This window comes from Oncorhynchus gorbuscha, linkage group LG09, assembly GCF_021184085.1.
Source record: "Oncorhynchus gorbuscha isolate QuinsamMale2020 ecotype Even-year linkage group LG09, OgorEven_v1.0, whole genome shotgun sequence".
Taxonomy (NCBI): Eukaryota; Metazoa; Chordata; class Actinopteri; order Salmoniformes; family Salmonidae; genus Oncorhynchus; species Oncorhynchus gorbuscha.
This window is the reverse complement of record NC_060181.1, coordinates 58,579,139-58,599,986: the sequence shown is the minus strand read 5'-3', so window position 1 is coordinate 58,599,986 and position 20,848 is coordinate 58,579,139. Positions and strand designations below refer to the sequence as shown.

The 20,848-nt window shown below is 42.6% G+C and overlaps 1 protein-coding gene across 5 annotated transcripts in view; it reads left to right on the top strand.

The window, feature by feature from the left end:
* LOC124043828 (RNA-binding motif, single-stranded-interacting protein 1-like) overlaps window positions 1–19,926 on the top strand; it is a 48,942-nt gene extending 29,016 nt beyond the window's left edge. For 2 of the 5 annotated variants that reach the window (XM_046362849.1, XM_046362851.1), the window contains exons 3-14: window positions 1,828–1,886; window positions 5,099–5,196; window positions 9,276–9,433; window positions 10,219–10,298; window positions 11,102–11,217; window positions 11,535–11,584; window positions 11,756–11,843; window positions 12,283–12,333; window positions 14,113–14,223; window positions 14,517–14,594; window positions 14,893–14,971; window positions 17,343–19,926. In XM_046362849.1, the coding sequence (XP_046218805.1) occupies window positions 1,828–1,886; window positions 5,099–5,196; window positions 9,276–9,433; window positions 10,219–10,298; window positions 11,102–11,217; window positions 11,535–11,584; window positions 11,756–11,843; window positions 12,283–12,333; window positions 14,113–14,223; window positions 14,517–14,594; window positions 14,893–14,964 (961 nt within the window). In that variant the 3' untranslated portion in view covers window positions 14,965–14,971; window positions 17,343–19,926. The remainder of the gene's footprint in view (window positions 1–1,827; window positions 1,887–5,098; window positions 5,197–9,275; window positions 9,434–10,218; window positions 10,299–11,101; window positions 11,218–11,534; window positions 11,585–11,755; window positions 11,844–12,282; window positions 12,334–14,112; window positions 14,224–14,516; window positions 14,595–14,892; window positions 14,972–17,342) is intronic. The other 3 variants (XM_046362852.1, XM_046362853.1, XM_046362850.1) reach the window with 3 other exon arrangements.
* The last annotated feature ends 922 nt before the right edge of the window (window positions 19,927–20,848 follow it).

The following is a 20,848-nucleotide window of genomic DNA, read 5'->3' as shown; positions in this document are numbered from 1 at the left end:
CCATATCTGTGCCTCGACACAATCCTGTCTCTGAGCTCTACGGACAATTCCTTCAACCTCATGGCTTGATTTTTTTGCTCTGACATGCACTTTCAACTGTGGGACCTTTATATCGACAGATGTGTGCCTTTCCAAATCAATTGAATTCACCACAGTTGGGCTCCAATCAAGTTGTAGAAATATCTCAAGGATGATCAATGGAATCAGGATGCACCTGAGGTCCATGTCTAGTCTCATAGGGTCTGAATACTTATGGAAATAAGGTATTTCTGTTTTTTTTTAGGTGTAATAGATTTGCAAAAAAATTCTAAAACCCTGTTTTTGCTTTGTCATTATGGGGTATTGTGTGTAGGTTGATGAGGACTTTAAAAAAATTAATTAATTTTAGAATAAAGCTGTAACATAACAACATGTGGAAAAAGGGAAGGGGTCTGAATACTTTCCGAATGCACTGTATCTTCACAAACTGTTTTAGATGGGAAGCATCCCGGACACCTTTACCCTGAACTTCTGTACCAATGTCATACACATTCGATGCTGAGAGTTAGAGAGTTAAACTGTGTCCTCTCAGTCATCCAACGGTGGCCCAGATTGGGAAGCGGGTGTCGTAATCCTGTGCCTTTTTTAACCTCTTGCATTCAAGGTTTAGATTTTCGCGTCCCTTGATTGGTGAGCTGCTCTAGGGGGGGGGGGGGTTGCCGTTGACACTGTGGTGATTCCTGTAATTGATTTATTTGGAGTCAATTAGTGGAAACCCCTTCATCCTCGAGGCTCTTTACCCAGTGGAGCACAGAGTAAGGTCACGCCGGCCCGCGGAGACGAGCACAACACACACAGACATGTGCTGCTGCTCGCAAAGTCAGGCTCTGTAATTGGATTTCAAATATCATGGAGATTTATTTGGTTATATTAAGCCACTGCTGATCTGCGATCATTAATGGCAAAGGCAATATAGGTGACCTTTTCCTCTGCGACAATCATAACACCATGACACACAACCAGATCTGTCACAATCGGTTATATCTATGACTCACGGTCGGGACGGAGGCCTCATTTTCATAAAGCCACCACCTGCCCGCCTCCCAGCTCAGGTCAAAGCTCACACTTCCTCCTCCGTCTAGAGAGCCAATCCCCTCATCGACCATTTGTCTGCCGCGCTGATTACTACAAGGGAGGTTCATTTACTACTACGGCCTGGCGTCTGTGCGTTGTTATTGGTTGCATTCATCATTGTACAGAGAGAAAGTTGCGATATATGTCGCAGTTGCGTTCTTTGTACTGATTTGCTATTCATTTTGAATAGAGTGCGCTAGCTTAGCGCTGAAAGGAACTGCAGTGCAGCCAGTGTTTAGGGGTCACCGCTGAGTTCATTTGTCAGAGCTGGCAGCAGCAGCAACACAGTGCACAAAATAACTGTTATAAAGCACAGGATGTGTCTATGGAATGCTACTCAGTCCCCCTGTGCCTGCATTGTCAAGAAATCGTAAATATACAGTGTGTATAATGCATATTTCATTCAAGTTTATTCCTAAATGTTTTCTGATTCTCGGTACGTCTTTTTCACGAGTCAGACATCCTTATGCCTATGTAGGATAGGTAACCCTCCATGATTCTGTCGTTTGGTAAAAATCACGGCAACCTTTGCTCCAGCGCCGCAGAGATTCTCAAATCCACATGGAAACAAACGGCTTCCTGTTTCTCATGCTTTTTTTTGGTGATGTCATACATTCTTGTGCAAGCCTCACTCTTTTTGTCTTTTATAACAGGCTGCCTCTGTCGGGGACATAACGCAACACAACTAAAAATACTTCTCTCTTCCTCTCTTAGGTATGGCAAAATTGTATCAACAAAGGCCATCCTGGACAAGACGACAAACAAATGTAAAGGTGTGTATGGCTTCCTCTGTTTTTACGAAGACTTTCAGTAAGTCGGGACGTGGTTGATTCTGCTAACAGATTTTTTATTATTATTATTTTTGCACACAACTCAAGAAGTCATGCTCATAACAACCCCTAGGCTTAAAGCAATAAAAACTCATCACATGCGTCTTCATTGAGAGGATACTGTACGTAGGTATCGCAATGACTCATTGTAAAGCAGGAGATCAGTGTTAAGGCTTTGGAGCTTTGACTTAGACTTCCAGTTTGTGATATGATGACACAAAGGATTTTCACCATAATCCTTCTAATGCTATTGTACTAAAGCCAAAGGCCATGCTAAGGAATGAATGAAGATTCTTGCTTAAGGCCTTCTTGACTCACGCAGTGGGTTTGGCACCCCAATAGTGTCACAGTGTACTGGCTCTGCCTTGTTGAAGTCATTCAGTCATCCAACAGCTATGTGGCTCAGAGGGGCTGGTCTAATCAGGAAACAGACAGACAGGCTGGCAAAAGGCTGCCACTACTTCATGTTATTTTAGTCCCTTTACTGATTGGCTGTCTGTCACTGTGCAGCGCGCTATGGGGGGGATCACAAGAGGAAGTGACAGCTCATGCCCCTCCCTCTGGAGAGTGACAAACAGTCTTGGCCCTGGCTGCAGCCCTGGGCCCAACACCCTGTTCTGACTAGTGAGAAGCGCAATGACACTGAAGCCCAGCCCAGCCAGCACGCACCACAGATGGTCTAGGAAATAAGCTTGGTCACTGTCCTGCTGGGGATTATTATACCCTTATTAATCACAGGTGGCGACTGAGAAACATCCTTTCATCTTGCATGACGATTTTTTCTTGAACTCACGGCTTGCTTGAAGAAAGGTACCAGAGAAACTCCCCAAAATCCCAACTTAGAAAGCCAAATGAACATTTGCCATTCATAAAAACAAACATCAGAATGTTCCAATTCAGCATATACTTGGTTTGTGCTGTTTATCACCAAGATCAAACTAGAATCTGTAATTAGATTCTACATTGAGCAGAGAGTTTGCTGTGGACCTGTGAGCTTGTTTTATGGTCAAATATAGCAGAGCAGAGGGCAGGGAGGGACTGCAGGTCTGACTCTGGCCTGCATGTAGCCCCAGGGGGACAGTGAACTGACCTGAGCCCTGGGCGTCATCACTGCAATCTGCAGCTTCAGCACCGTTCTCTGCTCCCCTTGGCCGACTACACTACCTCACCACCAGTCACTGACTGACCACCATGGGCCACAGAGATGTGGGGGTCAACCACAGAACATGGTGGCCTCTGGCTTGGCCTCACTGTGGTGGCTGTCAATCACATCCTGTCACTTTCTGCTTGCTGTAGACGTCAATGTTGACCTGAGATTTAGAGTGCCAACCAAATGGCACACTATTCTCTGTATTTTACGAAGCATGGAGGAGGAGGTGTGATGCTCTGGGGGTGCTTTGCTGGTGACACTGTCAGGGATTTATTTAGAATTCAAGCATACTTAACCAGCTTGGCTACAGTAGCATTCTGCAGCGATAACCATCTGGTTTGCGCTTAGTGGGACTATCATTTGTTTGGGCTCCCATGTGGCGCAGTGGTCTAAGGCACTGCATCTCAGTGCTAGAGGCTTCACTACAGACCCTGGTTCGATCTCTGGTTTGATCCCGGGCTGTATCACAACCGGCCGTGATTGGGAGTCCCATAGGGCGACGCACAGTTGGCCCAGCTTCGTCCGGGTTAGGGGAGGGTTTGGACAGGGTAGGCCGTCATTGTAAATAAGATTTTTTTCTTAACTGGCTTGCCTAGTTAAATAAGGGTTAAATAAAATACAAACAAATACAGAAGATAGCCCTATCTGGTAAAAGATCAAATCCATATTATGGCAAGAACAGCGCAAATAAGCAAAGAGAAACGACAGTCCATCATTACTTTAAGGCATGAAGGTCAATCAATTCGGAAAGTTTCTTCAATTGCAGTCGCAAAAACCATCAAGCGCTATGATGAAACTGGCTCTCATGAAGAGACCCAGAGTTACCTCTGCTGCAGAGGATAAGTTCGTTAGAGTTACCAGCCTCAGAAATTGCAGCTCTAATAAATGCTTCACAGAGTTCACATAACAGACATCTCAAAATCAACTGTTCAGAGTAGACTGTGTGAATCAGGCCTTCCTGGTTGAATTGCTGCAAAGAAACTACTGAAGGACACCAATAAGAAGAAGAGACATGCTTGCCCCAAGAAACATGAGCAATGGACATTAGACAGGTGGAAATCTGTACTTTTGTCTGATGAGTCCAAATTTGAGATTTTTGGTTCCAACCGGTGTGTCTTTGTGAGATGCAGAGTAGGTGTACGGATGATCTCCGCATGTGTGGTTCCCACCGTGAAGCATGGAGGAGGAGGTGTGATGCTGTGGGGGTGCTTTGCTGGTGACACTGTCTGTGATTAATTTAGAATTCAAGGCACACTTAACCAACATGGATACCACAGCATTCTGCAGCGATAGGCAATTCCATCTGGTTTGCCCTTAGTGGGCCTATAATTTATTTTTCAACAGGACAATGACCCAACACACCTCCAGGCTGTGTAAGAGCTATTTGACCAAGAAGGAGAGTGATGGAGTGCTGCATCAGATGACCTGGCCTCCACAATCACCTAACCTCAACCCAATTGAGATGGTTGGACTGGTTGGACTGCAGAATGAATGAAAAGCAGCAAAAAAGTGCTCAGCATATGTGGGAACTCCTTCAACACTATTGGAAAAGCATTCCAAGTGAAGCTGGTTGAGAGAATGCCAAAAGTGTGCAAAGCTGTCATCAAGACAAAGGGTGGCTACTTTGAAGAATGTAAAAATATTTTTCTTTGTTTAACACTTTTTTGGTTACTACATGATCCCATATGTATTATTTAATAGTTTTGACGTCTTCACTATTATTTGACAATGTAGAAAATAGGAAAATGAAGAAAAACCCTTGAATGAGTAGGTGTGTCTAAACCTTTGACTGGTACTGTATATATAAATTGGAAAAATGTAGTGAAGTACTTTTGACCAGGGTCCGTAATTGTTATATGTTTAATTGCATTGCCAACAGAAGATAGTAATGATAAAGCTGAATGATGCATTACGTAGCATGGTTGTGCCATGCTGTCTTTCCAGGTAGGCTGTGTAACGCATATAGTGAGAAGTGTCTTGAGTGGTATGGTGTTCTGTCCCTCAGGTTACGGCTTTGTGGACTTTGATAGCCCTGCTGCAGCTCAGAAAGCTGTCACTGCCCTGAAGACCAGCGGGGTCCAAGCCCAGATGGCTAAGGTGAGGGTATGCTTGCAGTCTATTCCTATTCTCACACATTAACACCTGACAATACACAGTCTTCAATGGATTTTGGTAGTCCATTTACAGGCAGCAAAAACCTGACCCACCCAGCATTACATAGATGAATATGTATCTCCCTGCCCGGGTTGCATGTGTACCTCTCAAGTTTGTCTGCAGCCCCCCTGTGACTCTGTGGTCATTGTGCAGTAACATGAGCCCATAGGTGTGTGTGTGTGTGTGTGTGTGTGTGTGTGTGTGTGTGTGTGTGTGTGTGTGTGTGTGTGTGTGTGTGTGTGTGTGTGTGTGTGTGTGTGTGTGTGTGTGTGTGTGTGTGTGTGTGTGTGTGTGTGTGTGTGTGTGTGTGTGCGTGTGCTAGCTTGCTTGTGTTTGTGTTAGTGCTCTTGCGTTCATGTGTGTGTTCCTGCCTTTGTGTGTGTGTGCTCTTCCATTTGTGTGTGCTCTTGTGTTCGCGTGTGTGTGAGTGGTGGTGGTGTGTGTGACAGTTCCTAAAGGCATCCTGTCACACACTTTGGAGGGGCACCAGGGGTGAGTGGCGCCGACAGGCAGACTGTTGGGTGGAGAGAACAGGCTGGTGATACTCTGCGATGACAACAGGGTGACGTGCCGGAGAAGGAATTCCCCCTGGGGACGTGTGTCTAAGCCTCAGCAGGAGCAGAGAGGACTCAGTGTGTCCTTTCTAAAGGAGGCATATAGGGCAGACCGTATCCTAAATGAGAGCCTATTCCCTATTTAGTGCACTAGGGCCCTGGTCAAAAGTTGTGCCCTATATAGGGAATAGGGTGCCATTTAGGACACATCCAGTGTGTCCTTTCTAAAGGAGGTTCATCTGGTCTGTTCAAAGGGCTCATTTACACTAGCCTACACTAGCCTTTTTCACTAGCCTTGGGGTGGCAGGTAGCCTAGTGGTTAGAGCATTGGGACCGTAACTGAAAGGTTGCTGGATCGAATTCCCGAACTGACAAGGTCCAAAAAAACTATAGTTCTGCCCCTGAACAAGGTATTTAACCCACTGTTCCCCGGTAGGCATTTCCAAACCCGGCTCCAGCCAATTGGGCTTTACGAGCACAACCAACCAAGGCACAAATTTAGGGAAATACAGTATATTTTCCTGTTTCCCCGCTCCACATCCAAAGAAGATGTGACAGTCAATGAACGGTGTTCCAGGTCTGGAAAGTCTTAATGGGTTCAGTGCCGACTGGCACTGAGACAAGTTTGATCCCCTTGTTTTTAGGCAGGACAGGTGAAGGCTGCTTATTGACACAATGCCGAATATTCTTGTCTCACAGAAGCGTAGCTCTAAAATGACTGGAAAATGATTCACATGTGCTTGTATAAACATACAGTATATGTGTACAGTGTAATAAAGTAAAGTGTATAAATTAGATGAGCCATTAGGTTTTTTTTCTCAAGCTTCCTGGAAGCATTACTGTGGAAATTTGGAGGCAAAAGAGGATGAACGTAATGTGAAACTTTGACTAAGACTAAAGTGGTGAAGAGGGATATTAGTTTGAGAAGCATGAGTCATGAGCCTTGCATTCTGCGTGTAACCGATCTAGCTTGCTGCAGCATTACTCACTGAAGTCACACCAGCCTGTGTGCACTTTAAAAAGGCCTGACTTACTAGACAGACTGTAATGAAAGGGTTATGAACAGCCTACGTGTAGCAAGTTTGTCCTGTTAATAGAATGTCCTTTGAAAGTCCTATGTGTCAGGCAGACTGAGCTGGGTAAAGCATTACTGGAGCAGTTTTGAGGCCAGTTTCTGGTGGGAGTCAATTGGACAGAGAATTCACATGGTTGGTCTTCAAAGGGCCAGCAGGGGCTGTAATAACTTTGAACAAGGTAGTTTACAATCTTGGACAGAAGAAAGGGATGTAAATCGTTTGGAGATTGCCATGGCAACCGAGCCAGTTATAGTTGTGGAAATCAGGCCCGCAAAGCCTAAACAGGAATCCTCAAAATCCTCTGCTTTTTGACATGCCTCTGTGCACCTATTTAACTTTTAATTAAAATAAAGCCGTTTTGTGAGGAATGCCTCAATTTAATCTAGGCATTGTTCAAGGTAAAGGCCATTTAAAAGTCGGAGCCTTTTCAGTTAACTTTTTCTCATTATTACCAGGGCTTGCTTGGGCTTAATGAACTCCCCAAACAAAGGTATTTTCTTTCTGCCCGGGAAACATTTAATAGGCATTCACTCATTATTATTTCAAAGGCAGGTAGGAAGTCAGCAGATGGGGGTTTCCTGTTGAAAATGTTCTCCTAATGGTATTTCCACCTAGATATGTTCCTTTTCCTCGATGGATTTCATACTTATATTCTCCATTTCTAACATGTTACAGAAGGAGTACAATATAACATAATAATGATACAATGTGTCTGTATCATAATATTGTAAGTGGATAAACTTGTTTAGGATGACGTGAACATCCCCTACTAATGACAGATGAGTGAGGTCTACTTTCCCACTTATTTTGGACATGAACAGATGATCGTAATAATAAACCTGTGGCCTAAGCACAGCATTTGGAGGGACTCCCTCTACGGCTAGACAAGCAATTGCCAGGCCACCTCTCCTCCTCCCCTCAGCCGCCACTGGCCCTCCTAACCTGCTCCGTAAATTCTCCTAAACCTGATCCAAAAAGTACATTTTGACAAAATCTGTATCCCTTCTAGACATAACCCTCAATGAGCACGCCTTAGTCACATTACTTGTTTTGCTGGTGACCCCATTCACTGCTGCCCAAAACAGATGTCTAATTTTGCCGCCAAATTTCGGTCCCTACGTTTTAAGAGCCGCTTCACACGCACAGAAAGGCTTTTTCTCTCTCTGATTTCTGTCAGATGGTGGCGGAGTTAGCAGTTGAGTCGGGGCTTATACTAAGAGAACTCCTATTTGGGATGACTCACGGGTAAACCATGTGGTAATTATTCTACACTCATTCCTCCCTCTGAGCCACTGAAAACATTACTAGTGAAATTCTCTGTGGAATACAGGTCGTGTGTGTTGACTAAGTTAGTTTGATCTTCCATCTATCGTCTATTCCATACTTCCTGTGTAGGCAGCCTGTTATCCTGAATGGATATCTGTGGCCTATTCAATATAAATGTTTTAAAGGCCATTTAACTGGATGAATGCTTTACCATTACCCTTTAGGTAAGCCATAAAGGATAAAATGGTAAGGCAGTCTTTTTGCCCTTGAATAGATTTTGTGTGTGTGCGCGCGTGGTGAGTAGGGAGGATGGTTGCTGACGGCCACCCCCCTCTTTTCATTCTAGAGCACTTTTTAGAATTATTAGAGCAGAACACACACACACACACACACACCCTTTTGCTGCTGAGTGCTGAAACACACTCCTCCCTTCCTCCATCCATCCCTCCCTCAACTCCTCACCAATCCCTCTGATTGAACACCTCCACTGGGTGCTTTGCTCTGCTGTTCTGTGTGGTGCCAATTCATTGTTCCTAATAGTTGGATGTAGATTTCTCTGTCAGCGCATTAACTTAGTAATCCAATCGAGTGTGTTAGGCTGGGCTCTGAATGCGGCAGGACGCTGGTGAATATTAATGGTGAGCGGCTGCTCCCCGGGGACCCGGAGCCGTGTCTTATGTTTCTGCTGATGCTATTGAAATACAGGAAGAAATCAGCTGATGTGGGTCTCAACCAGCCGTGGGCTGCATGCAAATCCCTATTCATGGTGACCCTTTATTAGCTAAAAACCCAGGCAGACAAAGACAGCGGAGGTCGAGAGAGGCATCACGGTAGTCAAAGAGGTCTCAGCGTGTCCCAAATGGCACTCTCTTCCCTATACAGTGCACTACTGGGCCCTGGTCAAGGGCTCTGGACAAATGTAGTGCACTATATAGGGAATAGAGTGCATTTTGGGACACAGACAGAGAGTAGGAATTATTCAAGGGATATGACTGCCGTGCCTGAAACTGAAATTGATGCCAATAAAGAGACGGAGTTTAAGTGTTTGATTTTTTTTTCTTCCCAGGTGTGTCAAGGTTGTTCTTAAGTGCCGTTAACACGTCAATGCTTCCTGTCTTTTATCACCATGCAGCAACAAGAACAAGACCCAACCAACCTGTATATCTCCAACCTGCCGCTGTCGATGGACGAGCAGGAGCTTGAGACCATGCTCAAGCCTTTTGGCCAGGTCATCTCTACCCGAATACTGAGGGACTCCAATGGAACCAGTAGAGGAGTGGGCTTTGCAAGGTCAGCCACTAGTAGTAGAATGAACTGGAGCCACAACCCAACATTCCTGAATGGCGTTTTTATTCACGTGACTGAAATTGATAGCCTATGTGCCGGTCCATTTGTGCTATCACGCCAACCAATGTTTGGCTTGGCAAGGATAGCGACAGAGTTTACAAGAGCACATACAGATCAGATTAAAAATGTATTCTCACGTAATCAAAATTCACAACTACATTGCTTGATTAGAGATAGTTATAGCCATTATAGCCATTGTAGCCCAGGAGTTATTGTATTTCCACTTTTCCCCAGAGAGGATGAGTGAACACACTGTGGTGAGCCGTGGATTTTAATGGACAACGAAGAGTTAAAGTTTTGAAGTGCCAGTTGAAGATCAGTTTCATTATGACTGGGATGGTGTAATTATAGTGTTAACGTGGGCCTCCTCCTTTCACGCTCACATAACAGGGCACTTGACTGACTAACCTGAATGGGAGGCCAGGCCCTTGATTCACAAAGCAGAAACACTATCTTTGCTTCATAGGAATGTCTGTCTGTCGATGAGAGGGTGTGTGGTCAAGTCCCTGCCTGCATGCATGTTACCAATGATCCAGAGCAGAGATATATTTACTACATTACATTTAGGTCTAGGACCTGCAACCAAGATTAAAGCCCAGGATATTGACCCATTAAAAAAGCATTTATTGGCAAGGTCTGCATTTATATTCCGTTTTAAAAACATAAAGCAGTGTAGGATGCCACCATGAGATTCTGCAGTGTAACTTCTCGTCTCCTGCATATTTCAGGATGGAGTCGACAGAGAAATGTGACTCCGTTATCTCTCACTTCAACGGGAAGTTTATTAAGACACCACCTGGAGTTACTGGTAAGTGACTGATTTCTTAAGAACCAATAATTGTTCACCCTTTCAGCAGCTGCACTGGCTCTCAAGGGTTAGCTCTTTTATTAAACAGCTTCAAATTATAGTCAAAGGTGGATTGCCTATTGGTTCATTGGGATGTGAACCAATGCAGTGAGTGGTCAAGCAGCGGATCTGTGGTCCCTTCAGGAGGCTGGGTCTGTGTCCAAAAATGGCATCCTTTTCCTTATATAGTGCACTACTGTTGACCAGGGCCCTAGTGAATCAGGTGCCATGGACCCTCTACTAAGAGGCAGAGTGAAGAGCAGCCTTCTGTGGCTGGAGAGCTGCCTTATTTGCCAGTTTAAGCTATTTAATTGGATTAATCGACTGAAATAGTGTCCACTGGCCCTGCCGCCTTTTGGAAAGGACAGGGATTACAGGGCCCCAGCTGACAAATGAGATGTCTGTGTTTCTCAGCCGGGCTAAAAAACCACTCCCAGGCTCAGTCAGCTTCCATGAATGACTGTATAGTAACATTTACATTTGAGTCATTTAGCAGATGCTCTTATCCAGAGCGACTTACGGGAGCAATTGGGGTTAAGTGCCTTGCTTAAGGGCACATCAACAGTTTTTCCACCTAGTTTACTCAGGGATTCGAACCAGTGAATTTATTGGTACTGGGCTAACGCTATTAACCGCTGGGCTACCTGCCTCCCCAGTAAGCGATTCAGACAGCACCATGCATACTGTAGTAGTGTTTGTGTGATTGTGAAGCCCCTCTCTCTCCCTTTGTCTCTCTCTCTCTCCCTTTCTTTCTTTCTCTCCAGTGCCACCGGAGCCCTTACTGTGTAAGTTTGCTGACGGCGGGCAGAAAAAGAGGCAAAGCCAGTATACATTTTTGCAGAACAGCCGTGCGTGGGCTAGAGACGGCGATGCTAGACTGGTGAGTGCTGCTGCCCTTTCCTTTCAGCATGCATGCTAGATGGAGTGGGATTGCTGCACACGGCAGAGCACATCTATAGGAATGGCGTTTAGATGTGTAAAAATGAGTCCAGTTCCAGTTTTAATAAACCAACGTAAAGGTTAAATCCTATACCTAGAACTCTTTGACAGAGTTATGAGGTGTAAGTGCAGTAATCAGTCTCCATAGGTGTCAAGGGGAGATTTGTTTAAGGCTAATGTGACTGTGTGTGTGGGTTGCCTCAGGGTATGAGTTATCTGGTCTCATTTTAGCTCTCTTGTTCTTTTCTATGTCCCCAGGCTGGAATGACCCTCACGTACGACACCACCACAGCGGCTATGCAAAACGGGTAAGAGCCACCGCAACAAATCCACTGTGTTCATATTGCCATTTTTTAAAAATGTATGTCAATTCAGCATTTTGTTGTTGTTGCCGTACACTGTGAGTAAGGAATCAATCCAATCAAAGTCTTATTTTGTGGCGTGTAGGACTCTAGAAACATTTGAATTTCCCTCTACAGATTTTATGCGTCTCCATACAGCATCGGAAACAGGATGATTGCTCAAACGTCCATGTCTCCATATCTCTCACCTATCTCCACGTACCAGGTTGGCATCTACCTCGTTCAATTGATATGGATGGATGGGTTTGCATGGCTTTGAGTAGCATCACTATTCTACACAGCCATAATGCACACTTTCTGTAATTGACCAGGTCTATATGTATGTATTAACCTTTTATGACATTTACCTCAGAGGGCTCTCCTTAGAGGGCTGGGGCTGTGAGATGGCCTTACTCCCTGGACTGTGTCCCACATGGCACCTTATCCCCTAGTGCACTAATTTTGACCAGGGCCTATAGAGATCTGGTCAAAAGTACTACACAAGTAGTGCACTTTATAGGGAATAGAGTGCCATTTGGGGCGTATTCTGTAGTGCTGAGCCAAACAGAGAGGCATGTGAGCTCCTGAAATAGCTCTCTCCCTGTGCCTGCCCTGTGCCCTGTGCTGTGCCAGTGTGTTTACAGAGTGTATGTGTGATGTTCCAGGTACAGAATCCCTCCTGGGTTACTCACCAGCCCTACATCATGCAGCACCCAGTAAGCCCAAATAAACAACCTTTCTTGACCCTCTCTTTCACGCCCCCTGCTTATTTTCTCATCAACTCCTGTCCTTGTTTTCTTCCCTCACCTTGGAATGTAAATGTTTCTCCTTTCTCTTTTCTTCTATTCTCTTGTTGGAATGTCTTGCTTTTCCTCTCCTTCTCTTCTCTCATTCATTCTCTCCTCACTCTTCTGTTCTTTCTTACTCTGGGCAGGTGTAGATCAGCTGTTTGCAGGTGTTCCCTTTGCTCTATGTTTAGAAAAGAGGAGAACTAGGGAGGTGAAAAGCAGTGTTGTAAAGTACTTAAGTAAAAGTACTACTTAAGTCGTTTTATCTGTACTTTACTTTACTATTTATATTTTTGACAACTTTTACTTTTACCTCACTACATTCCCAAAGAAAATAATCTACTTTTAACTCCATACATTTTCCCTGACACCCAAAAGTACACGTTACATTTGGAATACTTAGCAGGACAGGAAAATTGTCTAATTGACAGACTTATCAAGAGAACATCCCAGGTCATCTCTAATGTCTCTGATCTGGCGGACTCACTAAGCACATGCTTCTTTTGTAAATGATGTCTGAGTGTTAGAGTGTGCCACAGGCTATCTGTAAAAAAAATGGTGCTATCTGGTTTACTTAATATTAAAAATTTGAAACGATTTATACTTTTACTTATGATACTTACTATTTTAGAAATTACATTTACTTTTGATACTTAAGTATATTTGAACCCAAATACTTTTAGACTTCTACTGAAGTAGAATTTTACTGGGTGACTTTCACTTTTACTTGAGTCATTTTCTGTTACGGTATCTTTACTTTTACTCAATGACAATCGGGTACTTTTCACCACTGGTGAAAAATGAAGATGGATGGTAGTGAGGACACACATACAGGATGTGACTGGGCACTCTGGGATTTACTGGCACTACGGTGTTGAGAGAAATACTAGAACCAGGATGCCTGACTCTCTTGGTGATGCTCAACACTCACCACAGGACAAGTTGGAAGCGCTTCAAACATCTTGTGTTTGATGACTGATTCCATTTAGTAGGGAGATGAGTAATTGTTGTTCTGTGCCATATAGTCGTACCTGCTTTTAGAAGGAAATAGTGGTTCCCAGTGGGTGTTTTTCTTACAAGTACTTCCATGTGCCCAAGATTGTCAGTGGCTGCTTCCCAAATGCACCCTCTTCCCTATGTAATGCCTATGCCTCTGGTCAAAAGTTGTGCACTATATACAGAATGGAGTGCCATTTGGGATGCATCCAGTGACTTCTATAGTCAGTGTGGCCATAGGATATGAAGTCTGACACACTGAGCTCAGTTGATCTCTCTCTCTCTCGGTCTGAAACCTAAAAGAGGGCATGCCCTTGTGGAATGATACATGATTCAGGAAGGGAAGGGTTTAATCTAGGTATTATTCCAACGTTCTCCAGCTCCACCTATCTGCCCTGACTAGTTCCAGAGACTTAACAGGATGGCTGCGTCTCAAATGGCACCCTATTCCCTTTTCAGTGGACTACTTTTGACCAGGTTCCATAGGGCTCTGGTCAAAAGGAGTGCACTACATAGGAATTAGCGTGCCGGTCTGTCCTTCTTTCTCTCTTACACTGTCTCTCACTCCTCTGTTTCTGACATTTTGATCTTGCATGGTATTCGTGGATGTATGTAGCGTTTATTTGTTATATGTACAAAGAAATATAGGATCCATGAATGTCTGTGTGCCTCTGCTACCATGCTCTCATCCTCTCACACTCTCTGTCCCAGGGAGCGGTGATATCGCCCTCTATGGACCATACTATGTCACTACAGCCTACATCCATGATGAGCCCTCTCACTCAGCAGATGAGTCATCTCTCCATGGGTAGCACAGGAACGGTGAGAGATCTGGGGTCACAGGGTCAAATACGTCTAAACTGTGTTCATGTGTTGTATAATTAGAGCGAAGGCCGTATGTATCAAGCATCTCAGAGTAGGAGTGCTGATTTAGGATCAGTTTAGCCTTTTAGATCCTAATAAATAAGATAACATGGACCTGATTCTAGACCAGTGCTCCTACTCTGAGATGCTTACATACGGCCCCAGAAGTACATTTGATGTCGGAATCTGTATTGTATATAGTGCATTTTAGATGGATGTATGCTAACACAGTTCTGTCCTTCCTTGTGCAGTACATGGCTGCAAACTCTATGCAAGGAGCCTATATTCCCCAGTACACACACATGCAGGCCACAAATGTTCCAGTGGAGGTTTGTGATTAACTTACTATTGATGAATCATATTTTATGCTGTCCTGTACCTTAGCTGTACCTATAGAGCCAGTTCCCCAGACACAGATTAGGTCTAGTTCTGGACTCAAAAGTTATTTCAGTGGAGAATCTCCATTAAGAATGATTTTTAGTCCAGGACTAGGTCTGTGATACTGGCCCATAAGATTTTAGCTATACTTACTACTTGGTTGTTTATAGATGCTAGATTAAAGAGGTAATTCACGTAGATAACACTTAATGTATTTATAGATGGTAAACTGCTTAATTTTCCTTCCAGGACAACAGTCAGCAACAACAGGTGGAGTCATCAAGTGATCATTCCCCTTACACCTACCAACAAACCAAGTAATACGAAGGTACAGTCAGTGTGGGATCTTTTCCTTATGTCATACATGCTGTGCATCTCAAATGGCACACTATTCCCTATATAGTACACGAGTACAGATAGGGCTCTGGTCAGACTTAGTGCACTACATATGGAATATGGTGCCATTTGGGACCAGGGTCTTCAGCCTAGCCTATATGGTTGTGGGTAAATGTTTTATATTATGAAGTGGCTTGTTTGGATCCTGGATGCTGATTGGTTGATAGCAGGGAGTTATTCACCACAATCCCCAGGTATTGCCTGTTAACAGTTCCATGTCAATTGTCAATGCGCGTCCACTGTGCCACAGCCCAGCCAGGCCGTTCATAAACGTAATATCCCCTGGCAAAAGGCATTAAGACCTTATGGTCCCATGTGACTCAGTTGGTAGAGTGTAGCGCTTGCAACGCCAGCGTTGTGGGTTTGATTCCCACGGGGAACCAAATACAAAAAATCTATGCACCCCTTACTGTAAATTGCTCTGGAAAAGAGTGTCTGCTAAATGACTAAAATGTACATTTCCCCATGCGTGTAAGCCTAGCATTAGGTTTGTCTAAACTTTGCTGCCTGCCTCTCTGACATGTGCAACAATGATGCAATCTCCCCTGTGCCATATGAACATGTCCAAAAGAGACTGACGGCTTCTCTGAGCCAGGCAAATTCATTTATCAGGATCATTAGAGTGGATATATCCATAGAAATGGCAATAGAAACAAAGGTAAAACAAACAAATGCACAGAGTCTACTGTCATTTCAGCTGCCGGGTGTGATTGTGAGTTAGTATTAGTTGGCTAGCTAGCGGGGCGGCAGCGTAGCCTAGTGGTTAGAGCGTTGGACTAGTAACCGGAAGGTTGCGAGTTCAAACCCCCGAGCTGACAAGGTACAAAATCTTTCGTTCTGCCCCTGAACAGGCAGTTACCCCACTGTTCCCAGGCCGTCATTGAAAATAAGAATATGTTCTTAACTGACTTGCCTGTTTAAATAAAGGTAAAATAAAAAATAAATAAATAAAGCAGAAGTAGCTAGCCTATGTAGCTACATGCCAATGATTTGTTTGGCATAGCAGCCATTGCAAATAGAATGAATAAAATGAATGGCCTGCCTGTTTGGCTAGCAACTTCACAATCTCAGAACTAACAACGGGCTTTTCCTCAGACTATATCGTCTGGTGGAAGGATGAAAGAAAATGAATTTACTCATTAAAATAACATTTTTAATGAAAACATATTGTTAATCTCTTTTTAATGTTGGAAATCGTCATAGCCTATAAACTCCCCCCTAACAGCTGTTTCCCCAGGCCTTTCTCTCCACATTGGGCCTAAGAACAACTCTTATTCAGGAGTTATTCGCAACGATAATCCCCAGGTTCTCATGCCTTATTGCTTAATGATCGGTTTTGAAATTCTGATTGACCAAACAGCAAGTTACAAGTGACCAAATCGGGGTTTGTGTGTGTTCAGACAGCTGTAAATTGCTGACATGGCTAGTTGTCATAGTAATGACGGTTGTGTGCGCAGTGGTGCAGGCTAATTAGAGGTGCTCGTGCTTCCTATCACTCAAGAGGTTAGCAAGCTAACGTAACAACAATGCCTGCCATGGACGTTTCCCAGTTTCTTTGAATGTTCAAAATCATAGTGTAAGAACACTTTTAAAGCCTCATAGGATAAGATGATACAACTTTCAAAACGAGTACTTTTTGGCTAACCACACCAGTCAACTAGCTAGCCAGCCACACCAGTCAACTAGCTAGCCAGCCACACCAGTCAACTAGCTAGCCAGCCACACCAGTCAACTAGCTAGCAGCCACACCAGTCAACTAGCTAGCCAGCCACACCAGTCAACTAGCTAGCCAGCCACACCAGTCAACTAGCTAGCCAGCCACACCAGTCAACTAGCTAGCTAGCCACACCACTCAACTAGCTAGCTAGCCACACCACTCAACTAGCTAGCTAGGTAGCTGTTTAGCTCTCTAGCATGTTCATAAATTTGTTTGTAAACAATTAACAAGCTAGTTCTCTACCACATGTTCTTGTCATACTGTCAACAGAGTAGCTAGTGAGCAACACAATATGCCAATTAACAGTCTAAAAACCACTTGAGGGCAAGTACATCACATTTGACCGTTCAGACAAAAGTCGCAAGGCCAGGAATCAGATTTGTTTCTGATTTCAAATGACCTACCAAGGTTTGAAATGTGGCTTGAAATATGGGATTCCCATGTGCTTTTTGGCTGTTCAGACTGCAGGAAAAAGAACAGACTTGAATCGGATATGCAAACAAATAGGATTTAAGTCACTTCAAACTGCAAATGGGCTTTAGTACCAGAGTGTACAATCATTTGACTGTCTTGGTTGTGTCCTCAGGTGTGGTAGGAGCCCAGAAGACAGAGTGGGATGACAGTTGAAACAATCATGGCTGCTTCTGGTGATGGATTGTGCGTTAAGGATTTATCCCCATTTTGTACAGAATTCTGCAATGATTTACTTTTGTTTGTGATAAGAAAAACAAGTGAGACAATTTTGGTATGTCCCATGAGGTGCAAATAAGTGATTAATTTCATCAAAGGATTCAAATTCTCTAAAAAAATAAGAAAATGTAGTTGTATTTTACTAAAGAAAGAATGTTTATTTTTTACCAAGAATTGTCACATAGATGCAAGAACCTATAGAGGATCATGTGACTTGTTGTTTATGGTGCATGATAGTAAAGATGTCTTTTGTTAATATTTTTTTATAATTTTAATTGAGTTTTTCCTCTTATTTTGTACTGAAATAGAATTTTCTGAAGTTGTATTATTTATCTTGAAAATGATGTTTTGTGCTTGCTGTGTGAGTGTTGCTATGGTGACGTGTTAAATGTTTCTTATTGTAAAGTGATTTATCTTAGTGGTCTAGATTGATCTTTCCATCTAGACTACAGTAGCTGTATAGGCAACCTCCTAGGCTAGAAATTAGGAAGTCATGGTGAGAGCTATTGCCTTGTAAATCAGTGAAATAGGGCTTTTCTTTTGGATATAGCAAAAATAAATCTGCTGTGTTTAAATGTTCTTGCTTTTCCCCTCTGAAAATGAATCTAAAGTAGAAGTTTTTGAGAAAAAATGTTTAGAGTGAAATGACCCTCTAAATCTGATGATGTTTTAATATAATGTAATGTTTGTATAATCACAGGGCCTTAAATGTCTCTGGTTGTTTGAATGTGCTAGAAATTCTGTTGAATTATCACATTTTGAATCTTGCCTTTTTTTGATTACTTGGTGTTGTAGATTAGCCTCAAATTAGCTTCTAGGGGTGGGGATGGAATAAGGGAGGGTGTGGTTGTGTCTTTTAGGGGATTTTGTTGTTCTTTTTCACGTTCAGTTGAAATGCAAAGAGGCAAACTTCGATTTATCAAAGCCTTCCAGTGCAACTTACGGTAAACTTTTAATGGAGTTTTAGTTGGGGAAAAACTGAGATGAATATGTAGATATTATTGCACCCAGCTCTTTGATAGGAAACAAACAAGCTCGGCACTTTCAATTATAATTTACTTCACCAAAGAACTGTGAGCTAGTAAATTGAGGAAATAGTTTAACTTCTCTTTCTAACCAGGATGTAATTGACTTTTTGCCAGACTAGATTGCAGTTTGGAGAATGTGCCTTTTTTGTACATTTACATTCAGTTGTCATACGTTTTATGGGAAAATATGGACACAAACAAGCATGAAGGATGATTTGGATCCAACAAGTGCCACACACTGATTTCGTCACTACAGAAAAATGGAAAATGCAACGTTATAAAATGAATTGAACCAGGAAAGAAGACAGTTTGAAATTATGAAATTTAAAAAAAATACAATAATAATTTGTTTTAACATTGTGCAACAGAATGTTATTGCTAAAGTTTGATATTTTTTTTATCATAGTAGATTTGAACAGGCTTTATGATTAAGTTGTCTTCCAGAAGTCTGTGTTCTGGCCAATAGATGGTATGTTCTGGCCTGATGGTTGCACAGACCGACCAGTTATCTACCTCAGAGTTTACTTTCTCCTCTGTATTGAGCCGGGTTAGCAGGTCCAGCCCGCCCTTCCAGACCAAACGCCATGCTCAGGAGCTGGCAATATACACTTGTTTTCTTTCAGGTTGTTTTTAATACTTTTTGAGTTTCTTCACAATAATTGTTTTATTTTTTATGACGTATTATTATAATCATTCGGAGGAAAATTGTGCGTTGAGCGTGTTTTAGTTGTGTTCAGAAATTCAGTTTCATAGTTTCAAAAGTAGAACTGCTGCTTTCATCACAATTCCAGATTCCAGAGGCTAATAAAAGTGGTTGAAGATAAATAAAAGCTGAAAGTTGTGGTATTTCCTGGATCTGTGCTCCTGAGAACATCATTGTTGCTTTGTCAGAGTCCAGACAGACTTGCAGCAGCATTTCCTCTGAAGTCAGCTTAAGTTGAGTTACCAATTAAAGGGCCATTGTGACTATACTTGAGATTTCTGTGAAACGCCTGAGACTGATAACTAATACTGTTGAATTCTTGTGAGGGTTATGCTGCTAGTAATGTCTGAACCAAGTGCCAAACTGCGTCTGGGTCAAGAGTTGGAAGGGTGCATAAAGAAGGAAAAGCTCATTTAATTAACCATCATGTTCAACAGTCATTCAGTTATATTGAAAAGTAGTAATTTATGAAGAGAGAAGTTTTTGTACAGATCGTTTGAAGAAACAAAAAAGATTTTCATAGAGATATCTATATGAGAGTAAATACTATAATATTTTTTTTTTTACATGTGCCACACATTTGCCAGTGGTAACTTGTATGTCCAGCTTATGAAAACTTTCCTCTATATTTTTGTTTTGTAGAGTTTGTTAAAGCCAAAAATATTTTTTTCAGTACATTGTTACTTAAGCGTTATTTCTGTTCATTTCTTCGAATTTAAAAAAAATAAAAACTTCCATTGGAATTGTTCTGTGTTTTGACTTTTTGGTTGGTGTAAGAGAGGAGAGGTGGTATTATATTGATCTCTGACTGTTGTATTTCCCTGGATTCTTCCCCATAGTAAACATACACACACAGAGCTGAGACAATTGCTTATGAAGAGCTTGTTCATTTCCTAGCAACATGACAAAAAATATATAATTATAAATTACCATCCTTTATGTTATAGGATCTCTATGCCTAAAACAGTCCAGGTTGAATTCTCCGAAGTAATTGTCTTTGTATGTAAAATATTGTTTCACTGTCTTTGCCTCCCTCTTTCTTGCTGATCAACACCCCACCCCATCAGTCCAATGTGGAGTCTGTATTGAAGGTACTTCATTTGACCAATGGGAGCTGCTCCTGCTCTATACAAACATACATTTTGAGAGTTACATTTATCAGTAACAATTGGAAGACAAATTAAAGGATATATTGAAAACATATGACTTTGAAGATTTAAACAAACAGTTTTATTAGCTTATTTTATTTTATTTCCTTACAGTGAAATGTGTCAAGACCAGAAAAATTTGAAGCATATCAGAAAGCTAGCATATCTTTGAAAAGTGAATTATATATTAACCTTTTATTTTTGTCTCTTTTTGTAAATGATACCCTTGACCTCTGTTTCCACAGATGAGGTGCTGAAGGAAAACAATTTCAGCAGTTCCCGCTGACACAGCCTTTGCAGTGTTTTTCTTGTGGATCTTCCTCACAAAGCCAAAAGCTTTCAGGAAATGATTGGAGCGACAGTACAACATGGCCTGTCTCCTTAACAGCGACTGGCTCACCAAGGCCAGGGAGTGAGATTAATCCTACAGTAGCAATTTCCTCAGAGCACATGAGAATTCTAGTCATTGCTCTCAACACACTGACACTCTGACCTTCCCTCACATAGAGTTGAGATTGACACT